The sequence below is a fragment of the Hemiscyllium ocellatum genome, chromosome 19 (genome assembly GCF_020745735.1).
Source record: "Hemiscyllium ocellatum isolate sHemOce1 chromosome 19, sHemOce1.pat.X.cur, whole genome shotgun sequence".
In the NCBI taxonomy this organism is placed as follows: Eukaryota; Metazoa; Chordata; class Chondrichthyes; order Orectolobiformes; family Hemiscylliidae; genus Hemiscyllium; species Hemiscyllium ocellatum.
The window spans coordinates 63,354,301-63,380,671 of NC_083419.1; the positions used below are offsets into that span (position 1 = coordinate 63,354,301).

At 42.3% G+C, this 26,371-nt stretch overlaps 1 protein-coding gene across 3 annotated transcripts in view; it reads right to left on the bottom strand.

Annotated features, from left to right (window-relative positions):
* The window catches only part of svopl (SVOP-like), a 164,778-nt gene that overhangs the window by 49,958 nt on the left and 88,449 nt on the right, over positions 1-26,371 (bottom strand). For all 3 annotated transcript variants that reach the window (XM_060840005.1, XM_060840006.1, XM_060840007.1), the window contains 3 exons: positions 16,081-16,179; positions 10,270-10,341; positions 6,659-6,783 (listed from right to left, as the gene is read on the bottom strand). In XM_060840005.1, coding sequence (XP_060695988.1) covers positions 6,659-6,783; positions 10,270-10,341; positions 16,081-16,179 — 296 coding nt within the window. The remainder of the gene's footprint in view (positions 1-6,658; positions 6,784-10,269; positions 10,342-16,080; positions 16,180-26,371) is intronic.

A 26,371-nucleotide genomic window follows, 5' to 3' on the forward strand; every position in this document is an offset into this window, starting at 1 on the left:
TGAAAGACAGTAGCAGTGCCTCAAGTCTACATGTTCACCCCTGCAGTGGGAGAGCTGCTCAATCTGGTCAGGGAGCAGAGTGGACTCTCCAGTACAGAGAGCAAGGGCAGAGTGTTAAAACCACACACTGACCAACCCAATGTCAAGAAGGATGCACAAGCAAAGCTGGACTGTGATTTGACCTAAATTAGTTGTGTTCTTCACTGCAGGTCTTCACATTCAGAAGGAGCATCAACTGCAGCAAAGCAGCTCTCTGTCTCTAAGGGTGGTGACAGAGAAGATTCAGGGATACATCAGCACTTCTTCACTCTCACCCCCTCCGCAACAACACAGAGAACTCTCCCACCAGAGGGAACACATTCACAACTAGCTTCAGGGTCACAACTGAGAGCACATCACAGTAAATGTTGGAGGATGCAACAGCTGAGGTCTTTAACATCTAAAGAACCATTGGAGACCTTATCCAAACTCAACGCTGTGCTCACAATGTAACTCTTAGAATGACTAAAAGATAACTTCTTGCAATTCACTGGTTGCATGGTCACCATTAGGTTAGCTTTTTTTGTTCTTCCATTATTTTTTAAATGAATTCAAATTTCACTATCTATCACGGTGGGATTCCAACACATGTCCCCAAAACATTAACCTGCGGTTTCTGCATTACTAGCTTAGCAACATTACCACTGCCTCCTTCCAATTGATGTAAAAACCCATTTGGTTCATTAACATAATTGGGAAAGGAAATTTGCCGTCCTTACCTAGACTGATGTACACGTGACCCCAGACCCACCACAATGTGGTTAACTCCTTTTGGCTAATCGGCATTTGGCAATAAGTGCTTTCCTAGTTAACAGCATTCACTTCCCACAATGGAGTAAATTAAAAAGTGCAGCAGAGGCTGCCATGCTCTAGAATAGGCCTTCTCAATCACACCAGGATGAACAGAGTTAACCCAGAGTTGAGCAAGATGATGCAAGACATTGTCTAACAAGACAGAAAGCCATAGGTGAGGTGCTGGTGAATACCTGCAACTGTTTCTGCCTAAAATAGCACTCAAGCTGGTGTTTGCAACTTGAGGCACTGCCACTGTCTTTCAAAAGGCTTCAGTACCAATTCAATGGCCACCTAATGCCTTTATGAGCGTGCTGTCCCATGGCAACTCACTGATAATTCCCAACAGACACACTATGTGCTAAAACTGGTACAACATTCATCACATATTGCCAATATGAGTGACAGGCTACTCTAAATGTGAATGTGAAGTGTGTCCCTTCAGCGGTCATGAATTGTATCAACACCTCCTCCAGGTAGTGCAAGGGGCACGAATGTGCAAACTTTAATCTGATTGATAAGAAACGGAAGGAGCTTACTCATTCCAGGTTAAATCGAGGCCAGTAGTTTCTTAGTCAGGGTCTGAGGACCCCATTATACGAAGCCTCCTCCACTGACCTGTTATATTTGACCTTCACTCATGAATTGCAGTGTCAAAAATACTGCCTCCATGGCACCACATTGAACACGTGCCAGTCACACTCTCAATGAGCATGCTCCACCCATGACCCATAAAATTACCTGCTGTAGTGAGGATAGGGCACATTAGTTTTCCTTGGGAATGCTGAATAAGGCCAAGACAGAGATGGCACATTGATCACCACGTCTACAGACCAAGCCTCAGGAAGTAAAGGTGGGTAACCTGCTGGTGCTGATGTCACTATGCATGCAACATGTTAACAACATCCACAGCAGATGCACAGCTCCAGGTTATTACAGCTGCCAAGAGGCAGCTTTTTGGCATTTTGAGTCATCAAAATTTTTTAAATATATATTCAAGTTGGAGGCATCCAGATTTGAGAAACACACTACTATATTCCTTTAGCAGGCCTCAAAGTTCCCTGAACTATGCCAAACTCCCTCCAGACTCAACTACCCTAAACAGAATTGATCCAAGGTCGATGGAACACCTCATCAGAAGGCATGCAAACATTAAGAAGAATCCTAAACTCTACTGGAGGCACATAAATGGTGAAGGAATGGAACGGTAAGAGATAAGAGCCTGAAAAGCAGAGTTACACATAGAGGCAAGGTATATGGATGATGTAATAAATGACTAATTTTCTTTTGTCTTTCCCAAGGAAGTTGATGTTGCCCAAGCCATGGTGATAAAGGAGGACATTTAGTCACTAAATTGTTAAGAAGAAAATATTCAATAAGCTGTCAATACTTAAAGTTGACAGAGCACTGGATCCAAATGACATGAATCCAAAGACCGAAGGAAAGGAGGAGGAAATTGCGGAGACGCTGACCATAGTTTTTCAGTTTTGTTAGACTCAGGATGCTGACATCAACTGAGAAATTATGCCCTTGTTTTAAGATGTGTCTCAGGAGAATCTCAGTAATTACACACCTGTCTGTGTAACTTCAGGAGTGTCAGGGAAACTTCTAGAAACAATAATTTGTTTTAGAATTAATTGTCGCACGGAATAATACAGGTTAGTTAAATCTATCTAAATGGCTGGAGTGTTTTGAAGAGATAACAGAGAGGGTTAATGAGGGCAAAGCTGGTGCTGCAGCGTGCATAATTTGCCCAAAAGTGCTTGATACAGTGTCACACAACAAACATGTGAGCAGAGTCAGAGGTAATAAAAGGCACAGGAGCAGTGTGGATACAAAGCTGACTGAGGAATAGGGTGCAGACGTTTTGCTTTGTGGATAGTTTTGAGGCTGGAGAAATATTTACTGCAGAGCTGCCCGAGGGTTGACCTTGGGACTCTTGCTTGTCCTGACATATATTAATGAGTGATCATGGTGTGGGTGGGCGGCACGGTGGTTAGCACTGCTGCCTCACAGCGCCAGAGACCCGGGTTCAATTCCCTCCTCAGGTGACTGACTGTGTGGAGTTTGCACGTTCTTCCTGTGTCTGCGTGGGTTTCCTCTGGGTGCTCCGGTTTCCTCCCACAGTCCAAAGATGTGCGGGTCAGGTGAATTGGCCATGCTAAATTGCCCATAGTGTTAGGTAAGGGGTAGATGTTGGGGTTTGGGTGGGTTGTGCTTCGGCGGGTCGGTGTGGACTTGTTGGGCCGAACGGCCTGTTTCCACACTGGAAGTATCTAAAAAAAAACTTTGAGGAGGACATAGACACGTAGGTGGAGTGGGGGAATAGATGACAGATAAAGTTCAATGTGAAGAAGTGTGAGGTAATAATGCAACAAGGATACTATTCTAAAGAGTATGCATGTGCATTAAGTCAGTGAAGGTGGTAGGATAGGCAGAGAGAACAATTAATAAAGCATATACTGCAATATCCGAGGCTTTATTAGCAGGGGCACAGAGTTAGGCCTCGGCTGGTGCATTACATACAGTTCTGGATGTCACATTTCAGCAAGCATGTTGGATTAAATGCAGAAAAAGGTTTCCAGGAATAGTTCCAAAGATGAAAAATTCAATTATGAGTATAGGTTGGAGAGAAGACAGCTATGAGAGGAAATAGAAAGCTTCAAAATTACAATGGGTCTGAACGATAATGGATGGGGAGAAACTGTTCCCACTTGTAAAATTATCAAGAATTAAATGGGTATAGATTGAAAGTAATTTACTAAAGAAGCAAATGAGAAGTGAGACAATGTTTTCACTCAGCAAGTAGTTAGGATATGGAAAACACTGCCTGGGAATGTGGTGGAGACAGGTTCAGTCGAGGCATAGAAACAATTTACAGGTTATTGGGATAAAGGCAGGAAAATGGCATTAAGTCATCATGGTCATTCAGAGAGCTGGTAAAGACAGAATTAACCAAATGACCATCGCCTGCACCGTAACAATCTGTGATTATATGAAGGCAACTCAATTTTTATTTTCCAATTTCTTCAATACTAGTCCAAGCAGGAATTTAAATCCCTTCCCAGAACATTGATTCTCTCTCCACAGTTTCTGCCAGGTCTGCTCCACATTTCCAGCATCGACAGTATTTTGCTTTGATATAATAGCTGTCTATTCGTGACTTAGTGTTGTGAAACCCAACTAATCCTCTATGATTGTGAAGCAGATAGTCTTTCTAAACATTGAGTACAGTTTGCGCGAAAAAGATTTAAATTTATGGCACACTTTTTCACAAATGTCTCAAAGTGCTTCACAGGGTGGATAAAGAGTTGAACTGGAAAAAGCACAACAGGTCAAGCAGCATCAAAGGAGAAAGAGAGTCAACGTTTCAGGTCAGAGCCTTTAATCAGGAATTCCTTTTGTTTTGAAGTGCTGAAATGTTGGATAAAACAGCACAAACAGCAATGTGATAATGACCAAATAACCTGTTTTATGATGATCACTGGGGAGCAAATATGAATCAGAATACCAGATGTAATCGCCCCCTACTCTTCCTCAAAATAGTGTCAGAGAGCTTTCCTATCCACTCCTAGAGAGCAGATAGGACCTCAAATAAACATCGCATTTAGAAGATGTACTCACTGGGTACTACTCTGACGTGCCAGCTGAGATGTCCACACTCCCTCTGCAGACCATGAGCCCTCAACCTTCTGACTCAGAGGAAAAACCAAGGAAAACAGAAAGCAGGAATAGGCCATTTGGTCCCTGTGACCTCTGCCATTCAACTAGATCATGGCTGATCTTCAACCTCAAAGCCATTTTCCTGCACTAGCCACATATCACTTAACATTTCTAATACATGGAGAAAAAAATACTGCTATTAACTGATTACCTGCAGTTTTGTATATTCAACTATGCTTCTGGAACATTGCGCCTGTAGTAAATACTGGAAGAGCATTGTACACAATGGCAAACACTGCAGATGGCAAATGAAATCCTTGATTTCTCCTGCCCTTTTCATCCAAGAACACTTGCTTTTGATAATGCTGTCTTGGATCTCACAAGAACTTTAGATAGTCCAACAAATAACCCACTGGAAACACGGAACCATGTAATGTCCAGCTAAGGTTGAAGAACAATGGGAAGTTGGAAAAGGTAACACTACAAATGGTCAGGGTGAGGAAAAGTTGGATGATTGATGCATCAATTGAGGGATGGCAGTATTGGTAATCCCACAGCAATGTGGTTGACTCAGTGCATTTACGATAGATAATAAATACGATAGATAAATGACCAGCAACACCTGCCAAACCGTAATGAACAATTTCCAGAATTTTGACACAGAGACAGAGAAGAACAAGTTCACTAGTTGTGTGGACAAGTTGAGTGAGTGGGTAAATGCATGGTAGATGAAGGACACTGGGGATAAATGTGAGGCTATCCAAATAGTGGCAAGAAACAGGAAGGCAGCTTATTATCTGAGTGGTTATAAATTGAGGGAGGGGAATGTGCAACAAAAGCTGGGTGTCTGCATACCCCAGGCACTGACGATAAGCATTCAGGCACAGCAGGCTGTAAAGAAGGCAAATGATACATTAGCCTTCATTGCAAAAAGATCCAAGTACTGGAGCAGGGATGTCTTACATAATTATACAGGGTTGTGGAGCATTGTGTGCAGTTCTGGTCTCCCTATCTGAGGAAAGATGTTCTGATTATTGAGGAAGTGCAATGTTGGTTTACTAAACTGATTCTTTGGATGGCAAGACTGATATATAAAGAGAGACTGGATCTGGTAGGACTAAATTCACTGGAATTTAGAAAAATTAGGTTGGGGGATGGAAGGTGGGGGTAGAAATCTCATAGTGACTCATTAAATTCTAATACGGCCAGACAGACTAAGTGCTGAATGGATGTTCCCAGGGGTCATAGTTTGAAGATACAGGGTAGGGTATTTTGGACTGAAGTGAGAGAGATTTCGTCACCCAGGGATTAGATTACTTACAGTGTGGAACTAGGCCCTTCAGCCCAACAAGTCCACACCGACCCGCTGAAGCGCGAACCACCCAGATCCATTTGCCTACATTTACCGCTGCCCCTAACAGTACGGGCAATTTAGCATGGCCAATTCACCTAACCTGCACATTTTTGGACGGTGGGAGGAAACCGGAGCACCAGGAGGAAACCCACATAGACACAGGGAGAATGTGCAAACTCCAGTCAGTCGCCTGAGGGAGGAAATGAACCCGTGTCTCTAGCGTTGTGAGACAGCAGTGCTAACCACTGTGCCACCGTGCTGGGAGTGCAGAACCTGTTGTAATTCTGTGAGTGGTTGAGGCCAAAACATTTGATTTTTTCAAGAAGGAGTTAGATATAAAGGGATGATAGGAGATGGGGAGAAATCAGAAACAAGGTATGGAGTTGGATGATCAGCACGATGGCACAGTGGTTAGCACTGTTGCCACACAGTGCCAGAGACCTGGGTTCAATTCCCACCTCAGGCAACTGTTTGTGTGGAGTTTGCACATTCTCCCCATGTCTGCGTGGGTTTCCTCCGGGTGCTCTGGTTTCTTCCCACTGTCCAAAAATGTGCAGTTTAGGTGAATTGGCCATGCTAAATTGCCCATAATGTTAGGTGCAGGGGTAAATGTAGGGGAATGGATCCGGGTGGGTTGCTCTTCGGAGGGTCAGTGTAGACTTGTTGGGCCGAAGGGCCTGTTTCTACACTGTAAGTAACCGAATCTAATCTAATCCGTTTGAATGGCAGAGCAGGCTGGAAGGGCCAAATGGCCTACTCCTGCTCCTATTGTCTACATTCTATGTTCTATGACAACAACACGTTTCTTACCCTTGTGAATGACCAGCCACTCCACATCCAACCATGGAACGGAGGAAGACAAACCAGCCATAGGTATGTGCAAAGGAAGTCAAGCCTGAGTAATAGGAACTCCAGACAGTGACGAGCAGAAGAATCTGGAACAGAAGGCAAAGTCAGAAACACAGATTCCATATTGACCAATTTCCCATAAATATATAAAAAAAGCTTTGTATCTTTTTTTGCCCAAAACTAACAGTCAGTTACCTGAAGGCAGGTATTACAGTCTGCGTGTACATTCCAGGATACGCTTGGGAACACATTATTAGAGTTTTGGATTCTTGGAGGTTTGCCAAAAATATTTGGAGAAAAGCAAGAGAGCAGATTTCAAAACATTTATGCCTTTTGTTTTTCTATAACAAGGAAGGGGAAAATGAGAGCAATATGTAGGCCAGACTGGGGAAGAATCCCTAAAGGACTCTAGGGATTTAGTTGAGTCTTTACAACAATTCGATAACTTTATAGGCAGCTCTCTCTCATCAAAAAAACGTTATTTGTTGACTGAACTCAAACTGTGAAGCTGCTATAGATCTATGAACTTGCATTTTCTAGATGACTAGCCTAGGTCTACAGAATGGTTACCCGAATAGAATGGTCACCTCACCCATATGCACAGGAAAGCTTTGTGCGTAGAATACATTATCAATACTGCAGTAATAAACTAGTTAGCTACCATTCTCTGAAAATGCAATGAATAATTAACCTCCATCTGCAAACTGAAATGATATCTGCATTCATTTCACCCACAAGTCCCAACCTCTCTTTGTTTCACAAATGATGAAGCACAAGACATAGAAGCAGGGGATGAGATTTGGGTATTTGTGATTGCTTGTCATTCAACAAGATTGACACTGACCTTCCACCACAACTCCACCTTCCCCAATCCATTAATCCCCTCAGTACTCAAGAATGCATCAACCTTTCCCTTGCGTATACTCAACAAGACAAAGAGTTCCAAAGATTCACACCAATCACCAAGAACCAACCCTCCCCCCTTCAAACATAGCACTTTGAAGCAAATAAATCCCATACTGAGTAATGAGACCAAAACTGGACACAATCCCTACACAATTGTAACAAAGTCTTCTTGTTTTTACATTTCAACTCCCTTGTCATAAAAGCAAACATATCATTTCCTTCAGCACACTTGAAACATTTATTGTGTTACTTTCCCTGCAGGTACTGCCAAAGCTTCTCCAGCACTTTTTATTGCATTTCAGTAGTCCCGCATCGGCAATATTTAATTTATATCATTTTTATTGAACAAGGTGAGGAAGCTAATAATCAGGATAATGAGGTTCACGTGAAAATTAAATAGTGTGTGTGAAATGTGATCAGTCATGGTCTCAACTTCCTGTTGATTTCACAAATGAAATGAGTTCCGTCAGCCCACCAAACTTTTCTGGAAGTGAGTAACTAATTGCGAGCCAGTAAACTAAGGAGAATATGAAATTCAGACACCAGTATTCTATTTGGCATTTGCGACACTCAAAAATTAAAGAAAGTTCATAGCACAAAGATAAATTTTGGTGCACCTCATGAGAAAATGTGTTTCAAGTTTCTCTCTCTGCTCCTCCAGTGTCTTTAATAATCATGTTGTTTATCTGACATGCAGAAATGGATGAGCAGAAATTTTCTCCAATTAAATATTGGGAAGTCTGAAGCCAATGCCTTTATGCCCCTGCCATAATCTCCAGTCCCTGACCACTCTCTCCTTGTCATTGGTGCAAGGCTGAACTAGACTGTTCGCCACCTCAATGGTAGACATGACTCCGAGATGAGCTTCCAACTGCATGCTAACACCATCACTAAGATAACCCATTCTCGATGCTATAACATTACCCATCTCTGCTGCTACCTCATCTCTCTTGCTGCTGAAAGTCTCATTCATACCTTTGGCACCTACCGACTTGACTATTCTTGCCCCGGTAGGCATCGGACATTCTATCCTTGGCAACCTTGAGGACATCCAATACTCTGCTATCCACATCCTACTTTTCACTGAATGCCATTTACCCATCATCCCATTGCTTTCTAACCCAAACTGGCCTCTGGTTAAACAAAACCTCAATTTTAAAATCCCTATCCTTGTTTTCAAATCCCTGCATCATAAGACCATAAGACATAGGAGTGGAAGTAAGGCCATTTGGCCCATCGAGTCCACTCCGCCATTCAATCATGGCTGATGGGCATTTCAACTCCGCCTACCCGCATTCTCCCCGTAGCCCTTAATTCCACGAGACAACAAGAATCTATCAATCTCTGCCTTGAAGACATTTAGCGTCCCGGCCTCCACTGCAATTTACGGCAATGAATTCCACAGGCCCATCACTCTCTGGCTGAAGAAATGTCTTCGCATTTCTGTTCTGAATTGACCCCCTCTAATTTTAAGGCTGTGTCCATGTGTCCTAGTCTCCTCGCCTAACGGAAAAAAATTCCTAGCGTCCACCCTTTCCAAGTCATGTATTATCTTGTAAGTTTCTATTAAGTCTCCCCTTAATCTTCTAAACTCCAATGAATACAATCCCAGGATCCTCAGCTGTTCCTCATATGTTAGACCAACCATTCCAGGGATCATCCGTGTGAATCTCCGTTGGACACATTCCAGTGCCAGTATGTCCTTCCTGAGGTGTGGGGACCAAAACTGGACACTGTACTCCAAATGGGGCCTAACCAAAGCTTTATCAAGTCTCAGTAGCACAATGGTGTTTTTATATTCCAACCCTCTTGAGATAAATGACAACATTGCATTCGTTTTCTTAATCACGGACTCAACCTGCATGTTTACCTTTAGAGGATCCTCGACTAGCACTCCCAGATCCCTTTGTAGTTTGGCCTTATGAATCTTCTCACCGTTTAGAAAGTAGTCGATGCTTTTATTCTTTTTGCCAAAGTGCAAGACCTCACATTTGCTCACATTGAATTCCAACAGCCATTTCCTGGACCACTCTCCCAAACTGTCTAGATCCTTCTGCAGCCTCCTCACTTCCTCAGTACTACCTGCATGTCCACCTAACTTTGTATCGTCGGCAAACTTTGCTAGAATGCCACCAGTCCCTTCATCCAGATCATTAATATACAATGCGAACAGCTGTAGCCCCAACACTGAACCCTGCTGGACACCGCTTGTCACCGGCTGCCATTCCGAAAAAGAACCTTTTATCCCAACTCTCTGCCTTCTGTCAGACAGCCAATCCTCAATCCATCCCAGTAGCTCACCTCGAACATCATGGGCCCTCATCATCTGGCCCCTCACCATCTCCAGAACTTCCTACAGCCCTTTAGGAAATGTGCACATCTCTAATTCTGATCTCTTGAACACCACCAGTTTTAATCATACTTCTACTGGCATGACTGTAGGCTAACTCTTCAGCTACTTAGGTCTAAACTCTAGAACTCCTTCCCTAAACTTCTTCATATCTCTACTATGTTTTTACCTATGGAGACACAGTTGAAAATTACAATGAAGATTTTAGTCATCTCACATGACCCAGTGTTCCTTTCAGCTTTTACACCACCTGGATGCAATGTCATTCTGTTACATTAACTTTTTAAACTTGTTTAAGGAATCATTTTTCACTCACCTTCCAACGTCCATACCTGTCGGCCAGGTAACCCCAAATCCAACTGCATGACATGAAGCCCAGAAACACCATCTGAAACCATTTTATTAAAGGCACAAATTAGGCAGAGCTTGGCCTTAATTTCGTTCAGGTCATACTGACTTATTACAACTTCTCAAAGAGCGAGCCCCCATCAGAGTGCATTTTGGTCATGTCCACCCCACTAACTCCTCAACTTCCTATTTCAAAGATCAAAAATGTCCTTTCAGAAAGCAATCATCACATTTATCCTTTGACAGTGGATCATCCTCATCCAACCATATCAAACTACTCTGGAACTCTTAACAAATCAGCAGCTGTAGCTGACAAAAGAGATGAGACTACAACATAAAACTAAAAGAGGAATCTCATTTTAGTTGATCGCAGAACCCTGGCAGGTTAAAATCTACAATGTCAGCTCGATTAAGAATTGGGTCGCACGGTTGGCAATGAAATTCAATGCTTTGAGATAACCTCCCCTGTTATATTTTCTTGGAGACATATCATGACTCCAGTGAACAATTCATCTGTCCCACTCTTACAAGAAAATTAGAATCATAGAATCACTACAGTGTGGAAACAGGCCATTTGGCCCAACAACTCCACACCAATCCTCCAAAGAGTAACCTACACAGATCCATTCCCCTACCCTACATTTACCCCGGACTAATGCCCCTAACATACACTTCCCTGAACACGATGGGCAATTTACCATGGTCAATCCACCAAACCTGTACATTGTGGGAGGAAACCCATGCCGACACGGGGAGAATGTGCAAACTCCACACAGACAGTTGCCCAAGGCTGGAATCAAACCCGGGTCACTGGCACTGTAAGGCAGCAGTTTCATAGGTGTTGATTTTTGTCTAATTGTTTGTTATGCACCTTGTGTTGTTGATACAGTGATCTATAAATGATTTATTATTGTATTATTACTTGGATAACACAGAGAATTGGGAAAATTCAGTAAACTGAAAGATGTGAAAATAGGCAAAGACAGATAAAAATTACAATAATAACTGGAAAAATGATTTTTATTCAATCATGTGACATGGGTGTCACTGGCTAGGTCAGCATTTGCTGCCGAAGGGTAGTTGCCCTTGAGAAGGTGGAGGTGAGTGGTCTTCCTGAACTCCTATAATCCATTTTTGGAAAGATACCCCACAGTATTGTAGGGAAGAGAGTTCCAGGATTTTGACCCAGTGACACTGAAGGACGGGGATATATTTTTAAGTCAGAATAGTGATTGGCTTGGAGAGGAACTGGCAAGTGGTGGTCTTCCTATAGTAGCTGCTCTTGTCCTTCTAGAGGAAGTGGTTGTAGGTTTGGAAGGTGCTGTCTGAGGATCTTTGGTGAGTTTCTGCAGTACATCTTGTAGATAGTACACACTGCTGCTACTGAGTGTCAGTGATGGAGGGAGTGGATGTTTTGTGGGTGTGGTGCCAATCAAGTGGGTTACTTTGTCCTGGATGGTGTCGAGCTTCTCAAGTGTTGTTGGAGCTGCACCAATCCAGGCAAGTGGAGAACATTCATAACACTTCTGACTTGTCCATTGTAAATGGTGGACAGCTTTTGGAGGGGAAGGAGGTGAGTTACTCGCTGCAGTATTCCTCTGACCTACTCTTGTAACCACAGAACAAAAATCCAGTTCAGTTTCTGTTTAGTGGTAATCATCAGAACGTTGACAGAGGGAGTTTCAGTGATGAGGATGCCATTGAATATCAAGGGATAAATCTTGGATTGACTTTTACTGGAGGTGGTCATTGGCTGCCATTGTGTGGTGTGAATCCTATTTGCCACTTGTCAGCCTAAACCTGGATATAGTGCAGATCTTGTTGCATTTGAACATGGACTGCCTCAACATCTGAGGAATTGCAAAGAGTGCTGAACATTGCACAGTGAACATTGCCCATCTAATCATATGATGGAGGGAAGGTCATTGATGAAGCAACTGAAGTTGGTTAAGCCTAGGTCACTACCGTGAGGAACTCGTGCAGAAGTATTTTGGAGCTAAAATAACTAGTTTCCAATAACCACAACCATCATCCTATGTGCCAGGTATGATTCTAACCAGGGGAGCGTTTGCCCACTGATACCAATTCATTCCAGTTTTGCTAAGGTTCCTTGGTGTCACACTCGGTTGAATGCAGCCTTGATATCAAACGCTGTCACTCTCACCTCCCCTCTGGAATTCAGCTCTTTTGTCCATGTTTGAACCAAGGCTGTAATGAGGTCAGAAGGTGATTGGCCTGGGTGGAACACAAACTGGGCGTCACTGAGCAGGTTATTGCTGAACAGGTGCTGCTTGATAGCACCATTGATGACCCCTTCTATCACTTTCCTGATGATCGAGAGTAGACTGGCGGGGTGGTACTTGGCTGGGTTGGATTTGACCTTCTTTTTGTGTACAGGACAGACCTGGGCAATTTTTTACAATGCCAGATAGATGCTAGTGTGGTCTCTGCAGTGGAACAGCTTGGCTAGTTGTTGGGAAGTTTTGGAACACAAGTCTTCAGCACTATTACTTCAATTTTATCAAGGGCCTACAGACTTTGGAGTATCCAGTATCATGAGGAAAGTGAGGACTGCAGATGCTGGAGAGTCATGGTTGAAAATGTGCGGTGCTGGAAAAGCACAGCAGGTTAGGCAGCATTCGAGGAGCAGGAGAATCGATGTTTTGGGCATAAGCCCTTTATTAGAAATGTGTTGAAGGACTTATGCCCGAAACATCGACTCTCCTGCTCCTTGAATGCTGCCTGACCTGATGGGCTTTTCCAACATCACACTTTTTGATTAAGTATACGGTATTTCTAGCCATTGCTTCACATCATGTGGAGTGAGTCGAATTGGCTGAAGACTAGTATCTGTGATGGCCAAGACTACTGGAGGAGACCAAGATGGGTCTTCCACTTGGCACTTTAAGCTGAATATTGTTGTGAATGCTTCAGTCTTACCTTTTGCACTAATGTGTTGGGCTCCCCATCATTGAGGATGGGGATATTTGTGGAACTTTGTCCTCCAATGAGTCATTTAATTATCCACAACAATTCCCAACTAGATGTGGCAGGACTGCACAACTTAGATCTGATCCAATGGTTGTGGAATCGCTTAGCTGAGTTTTAGCTATCTATGCTGTTTGACATGAAAGTAGTCCTGTTTGGTAGCTTCACCAGGGTTGACACCATCTTCTTTTAGTTATGCATGGTGCTGCCCACTGAACCTGGGTTGATCCCTGGCTTGATGGTAATGGTTAACTGGGGGATATACCAGACCCTAAGGTTGTAGATTGGGCTGGAGTACAATCCTGCTGCAGTTGATGGACCACAGCACCTAATGGATGCCCAGTCTTGAGTTGGAAGATCTATACAAAGATAATAGCATGATGATAATACCACACAATGTTATGGAAGGTATTCTCAACATGAAGACAGGACTTCATCTCCACAATAACTGTGTAGTGGTCACTCTTACCAATACTGTAACTGACAGATGCAGCCAGCAGATTGGTGAGGATGAGGTCAAGTATGTTTATCTTTCTTGATGGTGCCTTCACCACCTGTCACAGACTTGGTCTAGCAGCAATGTCCTTTAGGACCTGACCAGCTTGATCAGTAATGCTGCTGCGAGCCACTCTTACTGAAGGGCATCAAAGCCTCCACCCACAGGGCATTCTGCACCCTGTCCACCTTCAGAACCTTCCTTTAAGTGATTTTCAAAATAGAGGAGCACTACTCATGAGCCAAAGTGGGACAGTAGTTTGTAATCACTTGCTCATTTCTTTGCTTAGTCTGATGCCATGAGACTTCTTGGCATGCAGATTCATGGTGAAGTTTCCCAGTGGAAACCTTTTCCAACTGTATACCACTGTGACACTAACGCGGCCACCAGTGGGACAGGACATACCCAAGAATAACGATGGTGCTTTCTGAGACATTGTTTGGTATGACACCATGAGGCATTAATTATTGCAGGATTGTTGCTTGTTTTGTCCATCAGACTGGTCTTTTAATTTTGGCACTGATTCCCAAATGTTAGTAAATATAACATTAAGAGGTCAACAGGAATGATAGAATTAGAATGTTTTGTTGAGTTTTTTTCCACCTTAATAGCAGAAGAAGAGGATATGATACCACATGTTTCAAACAAATCAATCATGAATCAGTTAGATCTCACTGAATTAAAACCAACTAAGAGTATAACATTGAAGATTGACAAGTCTCCAAAACTAGATGGCTTTTAATGCTGGTGTTTAAATAATGCTTGTGAAAATAATGGCCATAATCTTCCAAAGCTCTCTCAATTGAGGAACTGTTCCTTGTGACTGAAACTTTTGAAGAAAAGAGAGAGAGAGAGAGAGAGAAACAGTCAGACAGAAAAGAAATTGGGCATCTGACATTGTCAAGCATACGCTGGGTGGAAATTCATAAATCAGGGCAGAATAACTGAACATCTCATCACAGAAACATGAATTTATAAAGCATTTGCCAACCTAACAAACCTAACAGAATGCATACTTTAAGAGGAGAATGTCTATGAACATAGTCTATATATGAACATCGAAAATCAGTTTCTAGATTCCACATAGCTAAAAACTAAAGAACTTTGGAACATCTTGAGGTTGTGAAAAATGAAATATAAACGCCAGAACTTTTTTTTAAACTTAATATAAAGCATGAATATTTGATTTACGATGTCTCACAAATTAGTATGTAGCATAGCTCTAAGAAGCATGGTTGTGATACCACGACTGCATCACAGCAAATGACTCGAGGTTATAAAGGTCTCAAGCTCTTTCTTAAATGGGACCACTTGAAACAAATCACATTTATGAAAGTGTTCATTAAAAGTTACTGTTTACACCCAGATAACTTTATTTAGCTCAGATGCTGGAGTGCCTGTGACTATAATACAGCAAATCTTGTTTTAACTGTCACCTTATGAACCAGATCTTTCAATAAACTGGCAAAATTAGATAACTCAAATACTAGGAGTTTATGTATTATCACGATCTTCACAATGTCAGAGTTGTCAGTAAGGATGCGAGTGAGAAAGCATTTTGCCGGTAGGTTTTATTTAATACAAGGTTGCATTATTATTTAAGTGATTTATGCTGTAAATAAATTATAACAGTGATGCGTATATTCCCTTTATTATGTTCCTATGACTTAGTGGGTGTTTTTACATTGATTATGTGGACCTCTTGATTAACCAGAATATTTGATCAGCCGGTACACTCCTGGTCCCATAGGCGCCAGTTAATGAAACGTTTGCTATCTTTGTATACAGCAAGAGCTGAATTAAACATCCATTGAATCTGTAAACACCACATTGTCCATGTTTCATTCCTGTCTTAAGGGAGGAAATGTAAGCATTGCTGCATCGGGTACAGATACTCTGCTGGGGAGCAGAGCCCACACCTTGGAGGCAGTTTAACAATAATATCCCAGGTGAAAAATAACTTGATTGAGAAACCAGAATGGTTCGCAGTGCAAAACTCCACAACTAGGAGAGAGAGTGTGAGTGAGTCAGAAAAGAGCAGCCAAACAATTCCAAGCTTCAGTTTTAAAAGCCTGAGGCAATAAAAAGTTTAAATTATTCTCAATAACTGAAGCTAGAGGTTAACCGCACTGACTCCCAGTTTGCATAAGTCAGCCTTGGATTGAATTTGTTTTCTGAACAATAAATCCAGCGTAGTACAAGCTGCTCTTGTACCACAGGAGTTGAGTTAAGATGCTCCAGCACTGAAATATAATGCCCTAAACAGAGCTGGAACGCACAAAGGAATAAACTTACAGTTGTAACCATGGCAACCTGCCATTCTTCCAGGCGCCATTCACAACGAATGACCGGGGAAATGACTGCCAATAGCATGATCTCCATTGCTTCAGCCACCTAAAGAAACAATCAGGCATACATTAAAATAAAAACTCAATCATTTTTGGAAATTTCAACATGCCCTCATAATTTTACCTGTTTGATATTCTGAATTGGATTCACATCTTCCGTATGAGAACATGAAGAGTTCCAGCCCTTTACCAATCAGCCCTAGCAAGTGGAAGTTAGAATATTGAGATTGGAAGGATATTACATGTGACATTCCCACTATGACAGAGTAGTCACTGGCTCAGTGACATTGTCATGAGCTCTTAGGCCCACTACTTCTTTTATTTTTCTCATTTTCAAGTCTGGACTATGTTGTAACTTTATTGAAACTGGTTGCAAGCTGGGATACAGGTTCGCACAATAATGTACTTTATCCCAAATATACTCTTTTCATACAAAATACAAACAAGTAGCATTTGCATGAATTGCTATGTATATTCTGAGTTAGCCATGATGTTCACAATTGATATCATGCATCAGCAGTTCATGATTCTCAGCAGTCCCTGCACTCACGTTGCACACAGTTGTCTCTTAATGCTGCAGAGTGTCATTGGCTGTCCATCTCTGTGCCACTTGTTGCTGTAGTGGTACCTGCTGTTCTCCTATTTCTGTTGTTGGGGTGCTGTGGACCTCTAGGACTGATAACCTGTACAGAGGGTGAGTTCACATCTTCCTGACTGGCTGTCTGCAGTTGAGGAAGCACTTTGTCAAGTGTAAACATGTGCCTCAGTTACAAAAAGTCATGTCTTCAACTCATATTGTTATGAACCAGACCAAATGCCCTGAAAATGTATTAAAAAGATAACCTAGGCCCTAGCTTTTTTTTGTTTTAAAGGCAAGTGATGGTTGGTCAAACTACCATTCTCAAAGCAAAACACACTTTATTCATGCACTATAGCTAAAATACAACAAAAGAAAAAGAAATTGGAGTAACTTAATACCAGTGGAAATCATTAAAGAATAATTAATTATTTAAACTGCTGAATAGTAATTGGAAATGGAGACCACGGCAGGTTAGTGCAGAAGAGCGATAGACTGAAGTGCACCAGATTGTGTTGCCGGTAGCTTACAGACCCATGGTGTTACGGGTAGCACATGAACTACGTGTAGGTGGTCGTCTAGGGGTACGAAAGACTCAGACTAAGGTAGGAAAACATTTTTATTGGACTGGAATGCACAAGGATATGGTTAACTTTTGCTGTACGTGTATACGTGCCAAATGGTAGGTAAACCACGCGGTAATAAAGCCAGCACCTTTGTTGCCAATTCCTGCATTTGAAGAACCTTTCACAGGGGTTATAATTGATGGTGTAGGTCCTTTCCTGACAAAAGTGGGAACCAGTACTTATTAACCATAATGGATGTGCCTATCAGGTTTCTGGAGGCAATTTCGTTACGGAGTATCAAGGCAAAAAAGGTGGTAGAGGAGTTAGTAGCTTTCTTCACACGGTATGGGCTACCCAGAGAGATTCAGATAGACCACGGATCAAATTTTACTGCTAGACTGTTTAAGGAAGTTATGGATAGTTTAGGAATACAGCATCTTAAATCCAGTGCGTATCATCCTGAATCCCAGGGAGCTTTCAAAAGGTGAAATCAGACCTTGAAGACATGTTCAGAGCATACTGACAGGGTTACCCAAATGATTGGGATAAGGGGATCTCATTCGTATTGTTTGCCATTACAGATCCCCCATACAAACCTACTCAGTTCACTCCCTTCTGGTTAGTACTTGGGCATGAAGTGAGAGTCCTTTGAAATGAATTAAAGAAAAATCGACAGGACCAAAGTCAGAGATCTCACGCTTAGATTATGTATTGGAGGTGAGGAAGAGACTAAATCAAGTAGGTGGGTTAGCTAAACAGCACCTAAAGAAGGCACAGTATAGAATGAAGCAGGTGGCAGTTAAGAGTTCTGAGACTCGGACATTTTCCCAAGGGGATGACGTGATAGTACTGTTACCAGTGATAAGAGATCCCTTCAAAGCCAGGTTTAGTGGTCACTATCAAATTGAGAAAAACTTGAGTCAGGTGATCTATCTAGTAAAGATGCCAGAGAGAAGAAAAAGGCATTGGGTATGTCACATGAACATGTTGAAACCGTATTATGCTAGAGAGAAAGAACTGGAGAAACAGGTGTTATGAGCTGCCTCGTAGAGTGAGGAGTCACATCCAGATGATGTGGATTTTGATGTGCCTCAAAATAGATTAAAAAATGAAGAAATCCTTGAGGAGTGGGATAGGTTAGTAAACTAGCATACAGACAGGTGGTGTTACAGGTAGCACTTGAACTACGTGTAGGAGATCACCTAGGGGTATGAAAGACTCAGACTAAGGTACAAACACATTTTTATTGGCCAGGTGCATAGAATGCAGTTGAAAGGTTTGTTCCTGCAGTATAAGGACATATGTAAGAATCAGATGGGGAGGACTAATGCTTTTGTACATGAAGTAGACATAGGGAATTCTGCTCTGATAAAACAACACCCCTATCGGCTTAATCCTTTCAAAGCCAGACAGGTCCAGATGGAGGTGGAGGCCATGCTTGATGAGGACATTATCAAACCAAGCCAGAGTGAGTGGAGGTCACCAATTGTCTTAGTTCTCAAACCGGACGGGACTCAACGATTCTGAGTGGATTATTGGAAGATCGATGCCTTTACAAAATCGGACTCATATCCAACTCCTAGATTGAAGGACTGTATCGAGAGAGTAGGACAAGCCAGTTATATCAGCAAGTAGGACTTAATGTGTGGTTACTGGCAGGTACCTTTATCAGAGTCGGCAAAAGAAATTTCTGCATTTGTAACCCCAGATGGGCTATATCAGTTTAATGTGATGCTCTTTGGAATGAAGAACGCACCCACCACATTCCAAAGACTCATGAACAGAGTTGTGACTGGGTTAACAAACTGTGCAGTCTATTTGGACAATGCAGCGATCTTTAGTAAATCCTGGAAAAATCACATGATACAGTTGGCAGAGCTCTTTGAATGACTACAAGAAGCAAAACTGGTGACAAACTTAAATGAAATGGACTCTGCAAAAGCAGAGGTGACGTTCTTGGGGCATAACATCAGTCATGGAAGGTTGACCCCACGAAAGACAAAGATGAAGGCCATCGAGGAATTTCCACCACCAATCTCGAAGAAAGAGGTGCTTCAATTCTTAGGACTCAGTGGATTCTATTGGAAGTTTGCTCCAAACCTCAGCAGTGTAGTGGCACCGTTAACCGATTTGCTGAAGAAGTACGCAAAGTTTCAGTGGACAGAATCATGTCAGGAGGCATTCAACTATTTGAAAGCAATATTAACCTGTGCACCAGTTTTAACTACACCAAACCTTTCAAAACTATTTAAAGTCGCCAGTGAAAGATTCTCGTGACATTGAATTTGGAGCTGTACTCCTACAGGAAGATGAGGATGGGTTTGAACTGCCAGTTGGTTACTTTTCAAAGAAGCCAAATATCTACCAGAGTAAATATTCCACAATTGAAAAAGAACTATTGAGTTTGGTACTGGCCTTACAACATTTTAATGTCTATGTCACAAACAATGTGTCGGAGACTGTCGTGTACATGGATTACAATCCTCTTACATTTTTAGAAGGCTTTAAAGACAAGCATATGAGACTATTTCGTTGAAGTCTTATCTGACAGTCTTTTAATTAAAAAATCATACATGTTGTGGGTCGTAAGAATGTAATCGCTGATGCTTTATTGCAGATTTAACTGATAAAGTTTAGATGAGATTTGTATTTATTTAATATTGTATATATGTGTGATGGGAAGAAGTTAAGGTGAACTTATTTTAACATTATCTATATGTTAGGGGAATGTGTTTTAAAAAGTAGAAGAAAAGAATGAAACCAACTTTTCATTATAATTTCCATGAAAATTATATGGTTCATTTTTTCTTAAGAGGGGAGGGGTTATAAAAATGTGGGTGTACTACACCTTTAAGAAAGTTAGAAGCTAGCAGAACTACCTGACAGCACCAAGTATTCTCAACAAGATACAATGTAGCACGTGGTCCAGCAGTTCATGTAGCTGGTTGCCTGGAGACAAAAACAGATTTGAATTAGGCAATCAGTTTAAAGTATACCCCCAAAAAATCCAGTCAAGTTTGAATTGAGTATATTGACAATATTAAAAGCCAATGACACAATCCAACACTTTGGGGGTATAAGATAGGGGAAAATTGAACAGTTGGGAGAAGAATTGCCACGAAACCAGCATATCGAGACTGCCCGAAAAATAGCTCGCTTAAAGGTACCTTTATAGATCTGTGCCCTGTGAAACATAATCCCTAAGAAGAAGAGAAGACAACACAGGAAGATCCAAATAGAAGATTCGACAGCTGGCTGGTTTTGAAAACTTGAATTTGTGGTACATCTAAATTGGGGACTTTTATCGGACTAGTATTATAGAAGGGAAGGTAAAACATAGGTTAGAGGAAAGAGTTGTATCTAGTTGTTAGTTAATTATTTTAAGAAGTAAAGTTGTTAATTTTTAATTTAAATAGTTCTTGGCCTCTCGAATTTTCACAGATTACTGCATGGGATAAGTCTTTCCTGTGTTGCGGGAGTAAGGTAAGCAGGAGGGTTTACCCCACGTCGTAACATAATATAGTAACATCCCATAAACACCCCCTTGGTAAAAGGCAAATTCAGTAAAATAGATAGTCCTGCAGACAATTGTCCTGTCCCAGAGGAAAGATATCGAGAAAACACTTGAGTAGCAGGGAGAGATACACTGCAACTCCCAAACCCAGCTTCAAGACCCCAGCAACAGCTGCCACGGAAAAACTAAAACTATAAAAATACTGGCACTGTGGACCTTGACCCTGCCCATTCAGGCTGTGTCTATTGTGCCAACTTCAAAGAAAAAAACCCAAGGCCTTACAAGCTGTGTACTTTATTGGCTTTGGAACAGACTGTCAAACACTTCTGTCACAACCTTTTGTCATAAATAAATACACCTCATAAAGTCATACAATTGTCACACAAAGTTATGTCTTCAGCCATATATGATCAAGATGAGAATTGGTGTACATGGGTCCCAAGTTGCCATTTGGGGTGATTGTTGATTAGGATTCTGAGGAAGGTCACTCAACCAAAAATGTTAATTCTGATTTCTCTCCACAGATGCTGCCAGACTTGCTGAGCTTTTCCAGCAATTTCTGTTTTTGTTTCTGGCTCTTGTTAAGAATGACTGGTTCACCAGTGCACAACCCTATCAATGATGTTGTCTCTCCCCAACAATGTTAAGGGTGTCACTACTCTTGGCTGTACTGGCATGTTAAATAGATCAATCACAGTTTTGTAATTTTGTCATTATATGTCGGATAACTGCCGGTTCTACTTCATATCGCTGTATATTTTAACCAGGGTTGGGAGAGGGAAAGCTTCAGTCATTACATCCTATGGAGTTTTTCAGCTTCTGTGCTGTTTTTCAGTCTCTTTGAGATGTTTGTAGCAGCTTTCCCAGTTCTGAATATTCCTGTGTTTGCCTGCTAATGACTGTATTGCTCCCCCCACAACCCTTCATTGTTCAAGCTCAGCTCCATTTCAGACATCATTTACACCTTCTCCAAACAATGGTCTGGCCTGGACTGTGACTTTGCTGAAATTGGCTGCTAGATAGACGATCCCAGTCAGTGCCTCATAAATGGGGTCACATGGCTATGCTAAATCAGGATGCACAAGGGTTGCAATGTTTCCCAGACATTATTTCTGCCTTTGTCATAGGTGCAAGTCTGAGCAGTCCAATGAGTGGAGACTAGACCAGCATTTCTAAACACTGCATACTATCCACAGAGGTACTTATATCAGAAAGTTCCCCTCCTCCCATTGGAAAGAGTGGCTGAATCTCTTTGGCCTTGTTTGTAGCCCACCCAGGAAAAGAGAAAGATCATGAGGAAACTACTTCTGCATCTCCTCCTCTTTTATCATGGATTTCATGTTTAAGACATGACCTACAACATACCTTGAGGGGCAGAATGGCCAGTGTTTATTTTCTCAAGTATCTAGACAACATTCTCTCCAATTGTCATGGTTCAAGACCAAAGAATCCAAACTGTCTTCCTTTCTCTGTCAACTAAGCCTCAACGTTGGCTCAGTGGTAATACTTTCTGAATCTGACCCAACAGGTTGTGGGTTCAAACCCCAATGAGGAAACTAAACACTGAGGAAGTGCTGCATTGTTGGTAGTGTCATCTGAGGTGTTTAGATACATGAGAGGAGAGGTAAGAAAACAATATAAAGTAATGAAAGGAGGCTAGTGCTGACACATCAACATGAGTAGAGCATTTTGGGCTCTATGGCCTGTTTCAGTGACATAAAATTCTCTGCGATTCATAGAACATAGAAAAATACAGCGCAGTACAGGCCCTTTGGCCCTCGATGTTGCGCCGTTCCAAGCCCACCTAACCTACACTAGCCCACTATCCTCCATATGCCTATACAATGCCCGTTTAAATGCCCATAAAGAGGAAGAGTCCACCACTGCTACTGGCAGGGCATTCCATGAACTCACGACTCACTGAGTAAAGAATCTACCCCTAACATCTGTCCTATACCTACCTCCCCTTAATTTAAAGCTACGCCCCCTCGTAATAGTTGACTCCATACATGGAAAAAGGTTCTCATGGTCAACCCTATCTAAACCCCTAATCATCTTGTACACCTCTATCAAGTCACCCCAAACCTTCTTTTCTCCAATGAAAACAGCCCCAAGTGCCTCATACGATCCTCCTACCATACCAGGCAACATCCTGGTAAACCTCCTCTGCACCCGTTCCAGTGCCTCCACTTCCTTCCTATAGTATGGTGACCAAAGCTGCACACAATACTCCAGATGCGGCCACACCAGAGTCTTATACAACTGCAACATGACCTCAGGACTCCGGAACTCAATTCCTCTACCAATAAAAGCCAGTACGCCATATGCCTTTTTCACAGCACTATTTACCTGGGTGGCAACTTTCAGAGATCTGTGTACATGGACACCAAGATCCCTCTGCTCATCCACACGACCAAGTATCTGACCATTAGCCCAGTACCCCATCTTCTTGTTACTCTTACCAAAGTGAATCACTTCACACTTACCTACATTGAACTCCATTTGCCACCTTTTTGCCCAGCTCTGCAGCTTATCTATATCCCGCTGTAACCTGCCACATCCTTCCTCACTGTCAACAACTCCACCGACTTGTATATCATCCGCAAACTTGCTCACCCAACCTTCTAGCCCCTCCTCCAGGCCATTTATAAAAATGACAAACAACAATGGTCCTAAAACAGATCCTTGCGGAACACCACTAGTAACTGCACTCCAAGATGAACCTTTACCATCAACTACTACCCTCTGTCTCCTTCCAGCCAGCCAATTCCTAATCCAAACATCTAATGCACCCTCAATGCCATACCTCCGTATTTTTTGCAGTAGCCTACCATGGGGAACCTTATCAAACCTTACTAAAATCCATATACACCACATCTACTGTCTTACACTCGTCCACCTCCTTAGTCACCATCTCAAAGAATTCAGTAAGGTTTGTGAAGCACGACCTGCCCTTCACAAAACCATGCTGACTATCCTTGATCACATTATTCCTATCCAGATGTTCATAAATCCTATCCCTCTCTAAGACTTTGCCCACAACAGAAGTGAGACTCACCAGCCTATAGTTACTAGGGTTATCCCTACTCCCCTTCTTGAACAAGGGAACCACATTTGCTATCTTCCAGTCTTCTGGCACTGTTCCTGTAGACAACAAGGACATAAAAATCAAGGCCAATGGCTCTGCAATCTCCTCCCTTGCTTCCCAGAGAATCCTAGGATAAATGCCATCAGAACCAGGGGACTTACCTATTTTCACCCTTTCCAGAATTTCCAACACCTCTTCCCCACATACCTCAAAGCCATCCATTCTAATTAATTGTGACTCAATATTCACATCGGCAACAATGTCCTGTTCCTGAGTGAATACTGATGAAAAGTATTCATTCAGTGTCTCTCCAATCTCTTCAACCTCCACGCACAACTTCCCACTACTATCCTTGACTGGACCTATTCCTACCTTAGTCATTCTTTAGTCCTGACATACCTATAGAAAGCCTTTGGGTTTTCCCTAATCCTGCCAACAAAGGACTTTTCATGTCCCCTCCTTGCTGCTCTTAGCTCTCTCTTTAGATCCTTCCTGGCTACCTTATAACTCTCAATCACCCCAATTGAACCTTCATGCCTCATCTTTACATAGGCCGCCCTCTTCCCTTTAACAAGGGATTCCAATTCCTTATTAAACCACGGCTCCCTCACACGACCCTTTCCTCCCTGCCTGACAGGTACATACTTATCAAGGATACTCAGTAGCTGCTCCTTGAACAAGCTCCACACATCGATTGTGCCCTTCCCTTGAAGCCTACTTTTCCAAGCCACGTATCCTAAGTCATGCCTCACTGCATCATAATTTCCCTGTCCCCAGCTATAACTCTTGCTCTGCAGTGCACACTTATCCCTCTCCATCACTAGAGTAAAAGTCACCGAATTGTGGTCACTGTCCCCAAAGTGCTCACCTACCTCCAATTCTAACACTTGGCCTGGTTCATGGAGTTTCATGACTATTTCTACACCATTCCAGCTACAGCTTTATTCAAGCTGTAGGTTCTGGTCCACTGGCTAAAGAGTTGATGAGAGCCCATTGGGGGATCGTCCATGATATTAAGTGTCCATCAGGCAGTTTATTGACCACAAGTTCCCCAGGGTTTAGAACCCAGGATTTAGTTGGCAGTCAATCAGAGGCTGACAGCACTCTATAGCCAGTTGGCACCACCAATGGGAGCTGTGGCAGTTATCAATGCACCCAGTGAAGGCCTAAGACCACTAAGGCCATAGGTGAGTGAGGGTGGGGACAGAGGTCACAAAAGGCAAAGGGTGACTTTCAATGACACTCCCGTACCTGTGCTGGGCACTTCAAGCAGGCAGCGAGCACTTTTGAATGAGGGCCGCACCTGTCCTGGGACCATGTAAATCTCTTCCATGTAAATAGACCAAACGTATACCATGGGTAAAACAAGATTGTGTGTTCTTTAGTAGAATATAAGACTGTATTTTTTACAGTTCTCAGAGTACAGATTCATGGGGCTACGACATCACATCCTGTCTCAGTGGTACAGAGTGGCAGTAGCTTAAAACGTGCTCCCTTAGAAGTACCCAGCGCTTATCCGCTCCTGTCTGCTTTAATTTTGTTTCTTCTTTCAATTTTTTTTTCTTTTCTTTCAAGTATTTTGCGGCAGGTTAATTAATACAGCAGAGAGCGCGGGCTGTGCGTGGAATGGTGGCAGTCGGAGGCAGTAGTGGCAAACACGTCTCCTCCCGGAGTTCGGGGCTGGCAGCAGCAAGGATAAAACATGACTTGTCTCAACAATCAGGGCGAGACTCTCAGGCTGACTGACTCTTCAGGCCCAAGGCCCTCACTGGTGGTTCCAAACACGTTTATGAAGATAACACTTAAACTTAGAGATTCAGACATGTTTCTTACCTTTTGGTTTTCTTTTATTTCTGCTGTTGCTATTTTTTTGAGATTTTGGTGTTTTAACCAAGATGGTGGCAGAGAATAGTTTGTATACTTTTCGCTGTAGTCATGTTTTCCTATACTTGAGTACATGTGATAATAAAATCTAATTCTAATTCCAACATGGTACCACAAAAAAAACTCAAAAGGGTTTCATTTTTCAGGCATCCCAGGTGGAAAACCCTCACCTACTGCTGCCAGATATGAATTATGATGGGGGTAAATGCCTACTGAAGGGGTTTAATTGACATCCCCTCTGGGAGAATAAACCTTTTTGCCTGGACATAATTGGGAAAAGGCACAAAAACACAGGATACCCTTTAAATTTAATGTAATTAAAAACACTCTGCCTCCAAAATCACCACCATCTGGAATTAAGTTCAACACCTTGTCACTCAGATATTAGCGACCTGGTTTATCAAGTGAACTCAGAGTCATAGAGATGTACAGCATGGAAAAACACCCTTCGGTCCAACTTGTGCATGCCGACCAGGTATTCTATATTAATCTAGTCCCTTTTGCCAGCATCGCCATCCAAAGCCTTCCTATTTGTAGACCCATCCATACACCTTTTAAATGTTGTAATTGTACCAGCTTCCACCACTTCCTCTATTCCATACATGTACC